Source organism: Capra hircus, chromosome 23 (genome assembly GCF_001704415.2).
Source record: "Capra hircus breed San Clemente chromosome 23, ASM170441v1, whole genome shotgun sequence".
Lineage (NCBI taxonomy): Eukaryota > Metazoa > Chordata > Mammalia > Artiodactyla > Bovidae > Capra > Capra hircus.
In genome coordinates this window covers 19,952,777-19,966,384 of record NC_030830.1, presented here as the reverse complement: position 1 = coordinate 19,966,384, position 13,608 = coordinate 19,952,777, and the positions used below count along the sequence as shown (strand labels likewise).

The following is a 13,608-nucleotide window of genomic DNA, read 5'->3' as shown; positions in this document are numbered from 1 at the left end:
TTATTGAATCAGTAATTTTCTTGAGTATGATAATGGTATTGTGACTATGGAAAAGAATGCCACTATTGTCAGGAAAGCATTCTGGAGTATTTACAGATAAGTATCATGATATCTTCAACACATTTCCAAATGGTTCAGAGAGAGGCAAAGTAAATATGACAAAAATGTTTTATAAAAGTGGGGAGTGATGGGAAACCACTGGAAAATTTTGACAGCACCTGATTTGCATGTTCAAATAATCTGATTGACTGCTCTGTAGTATGTCTAGCATCTATCCTGTAGGGAGACCAGTGTGACATGACCTAAATGGAGACAGTGAGAAATGTATTCAGGATATATTTTAAAAATAGCATTAACATGATTTGCAGGTCTTCTTGAGAAAAAAAAGGAAGACGACTTTCAAGAGAGTGGTATAAACATAGGTATTTATTTTTCCCATTCCACCATCTGCCTTGAAATGACCCCATGAATACAGAAATACCATGGGTGTGGTTTATGTAAACATACTGCTGACATAGAGATGATAGCAGAGCATCATTTAGTTTAACAGGATTAGAGTGAGGGTCAGGAGAAGATACAGACAATTAAGGCCCCCTTGTCTGAAGAATAAAACATGACACTCAGCCACAACTTAGAACAGGGAAACCAAAAGGAGTCAGCAAAAGCCAAAAGAAAGGAACAGTTATAGACACTGAAAGGCAACCCTGAAAAAGCATATGATGGAAACCAAGAATTCATTCCATTCAAAAATTGTCTTATTGTGCCCCCACCACCACCGCATTTACCACATTAGGTGGCTTTTTTAATCAGAAAGGCTGCTTTCCAAGGCAACTATCACAAAACTTCCCACTGAGCATTTCTTGATCAACACCTGATGTCTTGCTAATTTGCATAACAGTTAATGTTCAAGTGGATTATCAGTGAAAAGTAGTTATCAAACATACGTGGCCTAACATATATAGAAACACTCCTCATTCTGGCGTGAGAGGCATAAGAATCAAAAAGGTATGGGACCAGAATTTTAGTGACAATGCTCAAGATTTGTTTCCTAAATGGACTTACATCTTGCCTTTTTTTTTTTTTTTTTTTGACCTGAAAGTAACCAAAATTCTGCCTCTGCTGTCACGTCTTCAATAAACCTTTTATGCAAGGTAGTAGTGGAGCATCTGAAATGGCAGTGAACTGGGACTTCATGAGCCTATAGAATGTATGGCACAGTTGTCTTATTCTAGCAGGTAGAATATATGCCTACCTGCTAATGTCTGCTTAATAAACCTCCATATGAGTGGTACGATTTGGTGTCACTTTCATTACAACCTGGACAATGGTTGTAGGGAAAATGCTAACCCTGTAGTCATCTCAAGTTTTTCAGGGACTGATTATCTACCAAAATAACCTGAAAGCTGAAGGTGACCAAATTGGCTTTTATAAGGTCAGAACCCTTGTACAGCCCACTTCTCTCATTACACACTATTAATTCTTTTCTTAATTTATTATAACTTGCTTCCTTGCACAGACCATTTCCTTGTTACACACTATTAATTCTTTTCTTAATTTATTATACCTTGCTTTCTACATCTATAAAAATGAGAATCTGAACTAAAGTGTTTAAGAACAAATATCCACAAGACTTTCTTGTCTGTTAACAGCTGAGAGATGTATGCGTACACCCTCCAAAACAAGAAGAAACAAAACAATCATTATTTTAAAATAACAATTCACTCCTTTTAAATTTAACAAATTGATTGCCAAGTGCAACTGTGAAGAAAGAAGGGAAGTTGGTAACTCAGGAAACAGTTCTTATTCCCTGAGGCCTGGGAAAAGTTCACCCTTGACCCTGGGAGTTATTATAGCTGAAGAGAATCCCATAGAACCAGAGCTATTCCTGGAGCTGGAAGAGGAGACGGAGGGCGCCCCGGCTAGCAGCTTGTACTTGGCACCCAACTCCTGCCAGGGCCGCTGCCTGGAGGCCTTCGACAAGCACCACCCATGCCACTGTAATGCCCACTGCCCAGAGTTTGGAAACTGCTGCGAGGATTTTGAGAGCCTGTGTGGCCATGAGGGCTGCTCCCACAGCAGGGATGCCATAAACAAGGAAGTACTGCAGAGTGTCTCTGAGAAGATCTACAGGGCAGACACCAACAAAGTCCGGAAGGAAGACATCGTTCTCAACAGCCAAAACTGCATCTTGCCCTCAGAGACCAGAGACCAAGTAGACCACTGCCCAGAGCCGCTCTTCACATATGTCAATAAGAAGCTCTTCTCTAAGCTGACCTACACCGCCTTCATCAACCTCCTCAACAACTACCTGCAGGCCACAGGCCGCGGGGAGCACTTCACAGCCCAGGAGCTGGCTGAGCAGGACACCTTCCTCAGAGAGATCATGAAGACAGATGTCATGAAGGAACTCTATGGCTTCCTCCACCAGCAGAACCACTACAGCTCGGAACAGGAGTTCGTCAGTGACCTAAAAAACATGGTTTGGGCTGTATTCCAGAAGCAAAGAAGAGAGGGACTCAAGTGGCTTTGAGCACGTCTTCTCAGGTGAAGTCAGAAAAGGCAAGGTCACTGGCTTCCATAACTGGATCCGTTTCTACATGCAAGAGAAGGAGGGCCTGGTGGACTATTACAGTCACATCTATGATGGGCCTTGGGATTCTTACCCCGACGTGCTGGCCATGCAGTTCAACTGGGATGGGTACTACAAGGAAGTGGGCTCAGCTTTCATTGGCAGCAGCCCTGAGTTTGAGATGGTGCTCTACTCTCTGTGCTTCATTGCCAGGCCAGGCAAAGTGTGCCAATTGAGCCTGGGTGGACATCCCTTGGCCATCCAGACCTATACTTGGAACAAGTCAACCTATGGAAATGGCAAGAAGTACATCGCAACAGCCTATGTGGTGTCCTCCATCCATTAGAGTTTCAAGCCAGAAAGGCATATTAGGGCAGTGAGAGGTCTTGTAGGACTGAGATGCTATTTTCTCCACACTGGAGGGTATGGGATTAGAGGAGACTGGAAGGAATTCCCTAATCCAGAAACATTCCTATGGGAAAGAAGGAAACTATACAAGTTAGAAAAACAGTCAAATCTTTGTCCTCCAGCACTTTGGAAATAGAAGGTTGGGACCCTCCATAGCTCTTTGCCCTGAAGGGGGATGGAACCATGAAGAAGGCTCTCCAGGCCTCAGGTTTCCTTTCAATGCAAAGTGAAGGGGTTTGCTCCACTTCCTCTTCTAGGGGTTGGTAAGAAGGCAAACCTGATGCTATTTTTACTGTGAAGATGTTTTCAATTGTTCTTAGGAAGAACGGTTGATAGAAATCCCAGATTACCATAATGGCTGTGTACAGTGCTGCAAACTGTAATCACCCCTGTACTGGGCCTTCAAAGAAATCAGGCCGTGGAGATCAAGGGCAGGTGTTCGGTCTTTCCGAGGGTTGTAACCCAAGGGCTGATGCAGTGAGTAGGCTGGAGAGGGAGAAGATTCCTCCAGGCGTGATTTTTTTTTTTTTTTTTTTGCAGCTAGGTAACTGCAACAAGAAACTTCCTATTTGTATATATTAAGTGCAGTTACAGAATCGAATTTTGATCCCAAAGAGTTTTTAGAAGAGTTTGCCTCATAGGAAGATTCTACATCAGAGGAAGAAAGGAACCTATAGTTTGGTATCACTAACATAATTATAAGTCTCATTCAGCAGCCAAAATTCGCATAAGCTCCAAAATGGAAGACAGGGAGACTGGGGCTCCCTATTTCAACCTCAATCATGCATTTCTCCTACCCGCAATGGGGACCAAATGCTGTCCCACAGAGTGAGGCTTTAGAGTCTTGTGTCTCCAATTAATGTCATTTAAGAAAACTTGAAAATAAATAAATAAATAAAACAAATTCATATGAAAATGATTATAAGCCCCTATAGTATCAGCAAAGAGAGAATATACAAAATAAATATTTAAAATCTACAGCTCTCCTATCAAGTTAGCAATTAAATAAAATACATCAATAAAGATAAAATTAAGATATGTAAAATATTTTTATGAAAAAGTTCTATTCATCTTTACCAAAGTAGGAGAACTTTAAAAAACTGAGACATGCTGTATTCTTCAAAAAGAAAATTTTAAATATGAACTTTTTAAAAAACTTAAATACAGATATTTCAGACAACTTCCTATATTTTGTCTGGCTTATAATAAATTGATTTCAAGATTTATTTGGAAAAATGACAGCTTAGTAGATCAAGACATTTTCTATTTAAAAAAAGGTAATAGATAAGGAACTGCTATGCCAGGCACTGAAATGTTATCAAGTAATAATTATTCAAACTATTGGTTTGCAGATGATTGAAACAAAATGAACAGTCCCAAAACAAACAGGTGGGCATTTCTAATCCTGGCGATAGGGTGATAGATCATTTTCTCTAATCAAATGATGGAACACAGTTCATTACTCAGCTTGTTAACTGAACAGAAAGTGGTCAAGTAAGACATTTTCTGTAATTTGTGAGCTTTTTGTTGGTAAACACTATTCCCACAATATTGAGTCATCTATAGGAACAATAAAATTGTATAATCTGTTGTTCCCCCTTCGGGGCTTCCCTGGTGGTCAGACAGTAAAGCGTCTGCCTGCAATGCAGTTCGATCCCTGGGTCGAGAAGATCCCCTGAAGAAGGAAATGGCAACCCGCTCCAGTATTCTTGCCTGGAAAATTCCATGGACAGAGGAGCCTGGTAGGCTACAGTCTATGGGATCGCAAAGAGTCATACACGACTAAGCAACTTCACTCACTCACTCACTTTCTGGTTTCTTCATTACCCCTTTCTACAGATGTCAAAAAGTGAAAATAGTGGACATATCCAATGCCAGCTCAGGTGGTAACTTCATTCTGCTGGGATTTTCCGATCAACCCCAACTGGACCCCATTATCTCTGTGACCATTTTGCTCTTCCATATCATGACTCTGCTAAACAACACAGCAATTATCCTGCTAACTTTTCTGGACAGCCAATTTCGTACACCCATGTACTTCTTCCTCAGTAACCTCACATTTTTAGATATCTGTTACACAGCTAGTATTGTTCCCCCAGACGTTGATAAATCTGTGGGGGCCAAACAAATTAATTACTTATGCAGGTTGTATCCTAGAGTTCTTCTTTGCCTTTGACTTTGGTGCAACAGAAAATCTTTTATTGGTTGTCATGGCCTATGATCGTTATGCAGCAGTCTGCCAACCCCTGCACTACCAGGTATCATGCACCCTCAGTTCTGTAAGAAGATGGCAGCAGCATCATGGTTGACTGGCATGTGTGGTCCCCTGACTATGAGCACTTTTGCCTTTTCACTGCTGCTTTGTGGTCACACACAATAACTTCTTTTGTGAGATGCCTGTCTTTCTTAAGATAGCCTGTGCATACACCAAAGTAATGGATGTTACCATTTACACACTTGGAGTAATTTACCTTGTTTTGCCACTATTTTTCATTCTTGTCTCAGATGGAATCATCACTCATGCTGTGACTAAGATCAAGTCAGGCAGAGGGTGGAAGAAGGTGATTAACACCTGTGATGCTCAACACCTGTGGTGCTCGTCTCACTGTGGTCAGCCTCTTTTATGGCAGTGTCATCTACATGTACTTGCAACCAAAGAAAGGTTCCATGCACAAAGCTGATAAATTTCTTACCCTCTTTTAGACCATTATCACCCCAAGTCTTAACCCATTAATATACACTCAGGAATACAGATGTCAAGGGGCTTTAAAATGGCTTTTTACAAGAACCCAACATAGGAGCACCCCACATGTAAAGCAAATGTAACAAGTATGAAAGGGGAAAATAACAGTAACACAATACTAGCGGGAGACTTTACTACCCCAACTCACACCTATGGATAGATCAACCAAACAGAAAATTAGCAAGGAAACACAAACTTTAAATGATAAAACGGACCAGTTAGACCTAATGGATATCTATAGGACATTTCACCTCAAAGCAATAAATTTCACCTTTTTCTCAAGTGCACACAGAACATTCTCCAAGATAGATCACATCCTGGGCCATAAATCTAGCCTTGGGAAATTTAAAAAAAATTGAAATCATGTCAAGCATCTTTTCTGATCACAATGCGGTAAGATTAGATGTCAACTACAGGAAAAAAAAAAAACTATTAAAAATACAAACATATGGAGGCTAAACAACATGCTTCTGAATAACCAACAGATCTCAGAAGAAATCAAAAAGGAAATCAAATATGCATAGGAACAAATGAAAATGAAAACATTACAACCCGAAACCTATCAGATTCAGTAAAAGCAGTGCTAAGAGGAAGGTTCATAGCAATACAAGCTTACCTCAAGAAACAAGAGAAACATCAAATAAATAACCTAACTTTAATAAAGCAACTAGAAAAAGAAGAAATGAAGAACCCCAAAGTTAGTAGAAGGAAAGAAATCACAAAAATCAGACCAGAAATAAGTGGAAAAAGTGAAAATCAACAAAACCAAAAGCTGGTTCTTCAAGAAGATAAATAAAATAGACAAACCATTAGCCAGACTCATTAAGAAAAAAAGGGAGAAGAATCAAATCAACAAACTTAGAAATGAAAATGGAGAAATCACAACAGACAACACAAAAACACAAAGGATCATAAGAGACTACTATCAGCAACTATATGACAATAAAATGGACAACTTGGAAGAAATGGGCAAATTCTTAGAAAACTGAACCGGGAAGAAATAGAAAATCTTAACAGAACCCATCACAAGCATGGAAATCAAAACTGTTATCAAAAACCTTCCAACAAACAAAAGTCCAGGACCAGATGGCTTCACAGGTGAATTCTACCAAAAATTTAAAGAAGAGCTAACACCTATCCTACTCAAAATCTTCCAGAAAGTTGCAGAGGAAGGTAAACTCCCAAACTCATTCTATGAGGCCATCATCACCCTAATACTAAAAGCAGACAAACATGCCACAAAAAAAAGAAAACTGCAGGCCAATATTACTGATGAACACAGATGCAAAAATCCACAACAAAATTCTAGCAAACAGAATCCAACAACATATTAAAAAGATCATACATCGTGACCAAGCGGGCTTTATCCCAGGGATGCAAGGATTCTTCAATATTCACAAATCGATCAATGTGATACACCATATTAACAAACTGAAAGATAAAAACCATATGATTATCTCAATAGATGCAGAAAAAGTCTTTGACAAAATTCAACACCCATCTGGAAAAGGCAATGGCAACTCACTCCAGTGCTCTTGCCTGGAGAATCCAATGGACAGAGGAGCCTGGTAGGCTGCAGTCCATGGCGCTGCTAAGAGTCGGACATGACTGAACGCATTCACTTTAACTTTTCACTTTCATGCATTGGAGAAGGAAATGACAACCCACTCCAGTGTTCTTGCCTGGAGAATCCCAGGGATGGGGAAGCCTAGTGGGCTGCCATCTATGGGATCGTACAGAGCTGGATACGACTGAAGCAACTTAGCAGCAGCAGCAGCAGAAGCAGCAAAAGCAACACCCATTTATGATTAGAAAAAAAAAAAAAAAAACCTCTCCAGAAAGCAGGCATAGAAGGAACATAGCTTAACATAATAAAAGGCATCTATGACAAACCCACAGCGAACAATATCCTCAATGCTGAAAAATTGACAGCATTTCCTTTAAAGTCAGGAACAAAAAAAGGGTGCCCTCGCTTCCAACTGCTATTCAACATAGTTTTAAGTTTTAGCCACAGCAATCAGGGAAGAAAAAGAAATAAAAGGAATCCAGATGGGAAAAGAAGTAAAACTATCACTGTTTGCAGATGACCTGATCCTCTACACAGAAAACTCTAAGGACACCACCAGAAAACTACTAGAGCTAGTCAATGAATAAAGTAAACTTGAAGGATATAAAATTAACACACACAATCCCTTGCATTCCTATACACTAACAGTGAGAAAATAGAAAGAGAAATTAAGGAAACAATCCCATTCACCATTGCAATGAAAAGAATAAAATACTTAGGAATAAATTTACCTAAAGAAACAAAAGACCTATATATAGAAAACTATAAAACACTGATGAAAGAAATCAAAGATGACACAAACAGATGGAGAAATATACCATGTTCATGGGTCAGAAGAATCAATATAGTGAAGATGAGTATACTACCCAAAGTAACCTTTGGATTCAATGTAATTCCTATCAAGCTACCAATGGTATTTCTCACAGAACTAAAACAAATAATTTCACAATTTATATGTAAATGCAAAAAACCTTGAATAGCCAAAGCAATCCTGAGAAAGAAGAATGGATGGAGGAATCAACCTGCCTGATTTCAGACTATACCACAAAGCTACAGTCATCAAGACAGTATGGTACTGGCAAAAAGACAGAAATATAGATCAATGGAATAAATAGAAAGCCTAGAGATGAATCCACACACCTATGGAAACCTTATCTTTGACAAAGGAGGCAAAAATATACAATGGAGAAAAGACAATCTCTTTAACACGTGGTGCTGGGAAAACTGGTTAACCACCTGTAAAAGAGAAACTAGAACACTTTTAACACCATACACAAAAATAAACTCTAAATGGATTAAACATTTAAATGTAAGACCAGAAACTATAATACTCCTAGAGGAAAACATAGGCAGAACACTCTCTGACATACATCACTGCAAGATTCTCTCTGATCCACCTCCCAGAGTAATGGAAATAAGAGCAAAAATAAATAAATGGGACCAAACAAATAAACTTAAAAGCTTCTGCACAATGAAGGAAAGTATAAGCAAGATGAAAAGACAGCCTTCAGAATGGAAGAAAATAATAGCAAATGAAACAACAGACAAAGAATTAATCCCAAAAATATACAAGCTGCTCATGCAGCTCAATACCAGAAAAATAAATGACCCAATCAAAAACGGCCCAAAGAACTAAACAGACATTCCTCCAAAGAAGACATACAGATGGCTAACAAACATGAAAACATGCTCAACATCACTCATTATCAGAGAAATGCAAATCAAAACCACAATGAGGTACCATCTCATGCCAGTCAGATGGCTGCTATCAAAAAGCCTACAAACCATAAATGCTGGAGAGGGTGCGGAGAAAAGGGAACCCTCTTACACTGTTGGTGAGAATGGAAACTAGTACAGCCACTATGGAGAACACTGTGGAGATTCCTTAAAAAACTGGAAATAGAACTTCTGTATGACCCAGCAATCCCACTGCTGGGCAGACACACTGAGGAAACCAGAAGTGAAAGAAACATGTATACCCCAATGTTCATCACAGCACTGTTTACAATAGCTAGGACATGGAAGCAACCTAGATGTCCATGGGCAGACGAATGGATAAGAAAGCCACGGTACATATACACAATGGAATATTACTGAGCTAATTAAAAAGAACACATTTGAGTCAGTTCTAATGAGGTGGATGAAACTGCAGCCTATTATACAGAGTGAAGTAAGTCAAAAAGAAACATACCAATACAGTATATTAATGCACATAAATGGAATTTAGAAAGATTGTAACAACCACCCTATATGTGAGACAGCAAAAGAGACACAGATATAAGAACAGATTTCGGACTCTGTGGGAGAAGGCAAGGGTGGGATAATTTGAGAAAACAGCATTGAAACATGTATATTACCATATGTGAAATAGATGACCAGTCCAAGTTCAATGCATGAAACAGGGCACTCAAAGCCAGTACACTGGGACAACCCTGAGGGATGGAATGGGGAGGGAGGAGGGAGTGTGGTTAGGGAGAGGGGGGACACATGTACACCCATGGCTAATTCATGTCAATGTATGGCAAAAACAACCACAATATTGTAAAGTAATTAGCCTCCAATTATAATAAATAAAATAATTTTAAAAATAAAAGATGATATATTATGGAATGATCTATAGGATTGTATAAGCCACATGGTATGCCACCTCCCAGAGCAATGAATTATATTTGCCAAAAGGCTAGTGCTCAGCCAAGATTGAAAACAAGTGCTCTACAAAATCAGAAAATCTAGAATAGGATGTTCAGAAATTTGAGTCAGTCCATCACTTCATGTACTCTAGTTTTTGCTAGGGTTAACATTTTGTAGTGTAGTGACAAAATTGAAGATGAAAAGAAAGAAGCAGATATAGTAACTTTGATGGAAGCAAAGATGTTGGAAGTAAAAAAGACATGTTAAGTATGGTCCTTGAAATGGCCACTGAAAGTTTGCAGTGGAAAAATTCACTAGCAAATAATTCTATATCCAAACAAATTGTCTTTTATATGTGAAAGAAACATAAGTTTTTCTGATATGAAACAGCTCAGATAGTAGACAATTGATGTAATATCTTAAATTTTTCACAATTAATGCAGCCAAGAAAAAGATCAATGAAAATGTCAAATAACCCAGAACCCACAGATTGTTAGTGAAGTGAAGTCGCTCAGTTGTGTCCGACTCTTTGCGACCCCATGGACTGTATCCTATCAGGCTCCTCCCTCCGTGGGATTTTCCAGGCAAGAGTGCTGGAGTGGATTGCCATTTCCTTCTCCAGGGGATCTTCCCGACCCAGGAATCTAACCCGGGTCTCCCGCATTGCAGGCAGACGCTTTACCATCTGAGCCACCAGGGAAGCCCCATGTATGAAATATATTATTGATTGATACTCAGAACCCACTTTAGCTGCCCTTTGTCTGGTTTTTTGTGCTGTAAGGGCTAGAAAGTAAGTACAATTACACATATTCATGTAAGAATCTAAAGGAAGAGGCAGGTAGAGACCATTTTCTGCAGTGTTCTTTTCTAGAAAGTGAAGATGTAAAGATGCCAGTATTTCATCTATAGATTAATGGTTGTCAAGATGCAGATTGGATGGAAGTATCAGCCAGATTCTCTGTTGCAGTGTGCTTAATTAATTTAGTAAAGACAAGTTACCAAAAAAACGCTTGAAATAACACTATGTTTTATAATGAAATAATGAGTATTTTCCTCCTGAATTCAGGAACAAGATAAACACAAATTCAATTTAAAACTGTAGGAGAGACTGTAACAAGAATTAATAAGTGAGGTTGAATGCTGGCTAGGGGCGAGATGAAAATTAAAAACTGAAGAGTATTTCTATATGAGCAATAAACAATTGAAAATTGAAAGTGTAAAATAATACCAGTTACAATAGCATTTTAAATAGAATAAATTTAAATGAATGATGTACAAGACTTCTACTTTGAAAACTACTAAACACCACTAAGAGAACTCAAAGAAGGCCTAAATAAATATGGAGCTAGATAGACCATGTTCATTGATTGGAAGACATAATATTGTTATAATGTCAATTTTCCCCAAACTGATCTCCAGATTCAAAACATCTCCAACTAAGTAGGCAGAATAATGGCTCCCCCAGAGAGGTCCTCATTCTATCCCTTTGAACTTGTGAATATATTATGTGATGCAGTAAGAAAGAATTAAAGTTTCAGGTGGAATTAAGGCTGCTAACGAGAAATCTTAAAATAGGGAGAGTGTTCTGAATTATATGGATGGACCCAATACAACCAGAAGCATCCTTCAATGAAGGAAAAAGAATGCAGAAGAGTCAATGTGAGTGATCAATGTGAGAAAGTCTAGACTGGCCAATCCTGGCTTGAAGAGGGGAGGAATCCATACGGCAATGACCATGGCAGCCCCTAGAAACTGGAAAGTGCAAGAAAATGAATTCTTCCTAGAACCTCCAGAAAATAATGCAACCCTACCAACACCTTGTGATTTTCTCAGAGATATCCATTTTGGACTTCCAATCTCCAAAAATGTAAGATAATAAATCATGTTATTTAAAGCCACTAAGTTTTTGGTAGTTTGGAACAGCAGCAATAGGAAACCAATAAATCAACCAATTTTGTTTAAGAAATTCACCAGCTGATTGTAAAACTGACATGCAAATGCAAAAACCTACACTATCCCCAAATCTTCTTAGAAGAACAAAACTGGAGGAATGACATCACCTGATTCCTAGATTTACTATAAAACTGCACCAATCAGGACAGTGCAGTATTGGCCTAAGCATAAACAAATAGGTGAATAGAGAGCTCAGAAATTGATGTATAGGGTCAACTGACTTTTTGCAAAGGTGTCAAAATTTAATAAGAAAAAGAGAATCTTTCAATGAATGGTGTTGAAATTACTGGATATTCTATGGAAAATACTGAAGTTCAACTTCTACCTCACACCATACAGAAAACTTTAACTTGAAGTGAATCCCTGACTAAAAATAAAAGCTAAAATTATAAAGCTTCTACAATAAAATATAGAGAAATATCTTCATAAGCTTAGAGTAGGTAAAGACTAATCATAAAAGAAAAATTCATGTGTTGAACTTTTTAAAATTAAAGCTTTGTCTCTTCCAAAGACACCACTAAGGAATTAGAAAAGGAAGCCATAGTCTAAGGTTCCTGCATATTCAGGATGATCTGTGCAATCACCAACAGACAACACTGCTTTTGTGAAACTCTGGGAGTCCAGTGAGAAGTACCAGCACATCCCTGGAGCAGAGACAAATACAAGATGGACACACTGATGAGGTTAAGAACAGTTTTACTTTACTACCTACCACCTCTCCTCCAAGGTGTCATAGCTCAGTGCCAAAGGAGACTTCCTTAGCCTGTGATTTCTCCACTGGGAGAATGTGAGAGTACCTGAGTGAGCAACCGGCTTCCCTAGCTGTACAACAAAGACACTGACAAGCAAACCAACTTCTTTCTCACCGTTTTCAGTATGCCAAGATGTGCTGCAAGACTCGTGGGGAGTGGTGACTGTGAGGAAGGAAGAGCCTGAAAAAGCAGCAGCTAGGACTCTTGGAGGGCAACAAAAGGATGCAGTTCCTACTAAATGCATTGCTGGCTCCATCAGCAAAAAAACATAGAGGACAAAAATAAATAAAAGTATGAAAAAGACATTACAACTGCTACCACACAAAATACAAAGGATCAAAAAAGACTACACCAATAAATTGGACTACTTAAAAGAACTGGTTAATTCCTAAAACTAAAACCTATTAAGACTGAATTAGAAGGAAATGGTATCACAGACTCCATGGACATGAGTTTGAGTAGGCTCTGGGAGTTGCTGATAGACAGGAAAGCCTGGCATGCTGCAGGCCATGGGGTCACAAAGATACGACTGAGCAACTGAACTGAACTGATCTGACTGGTAAAAAATCTAAACAGACCAATTACTAGAAAAGAGATTAAATCATATATGACAAGCCCACAGCAAACACCATACTCAATAGTACAAGGTTGTAAGTTTTTCCTCTAATATCAAGAACAAGACAATAATGACCACTCTTGCCACTTCTATTCAATATAGCTGGGAAATCCTAGAAAAGGAAAAGAAATGAAAAGCATCAAAATCAGAAAGTGAGAAGTAAAACTGTCTCTGCAGATGACATGATCTTTGATATAGAAAATCCTAAAGACCTAATAAAAAAAAACTCCAAGAACAGATAGACAAATTCTGCAAATTTGCACATGCAAAAAAATATATGCTATTTAGACATTCCACACATATGTATGGGAGTGCGTTAATGTATAAATTATATCCTAATGTAAGTATTTGATGAACACAAAACTCAAG

At 38.6% G+C, this 13,608-nt stretch overlaps 1 protein-coding gene across 1 annotated transcript; it reads left to right on the top strand.

The window, feature by feature from the left end:
• LOC102173901 (poly(U)-specific endoribonuclease-like) lies at positions 1,715-3,030 on the top strand (the record flags this gene model as incomplete). The annotated part of the gene is given in 2 exon segments (XM_018038642.1): positions 1,715-2,475; positions 2,477-3,030. Coding segments are annotated over 2 exon segments (1,200 nt in total), but the record flags the coding sequence as incomplete, so codon positions are not given.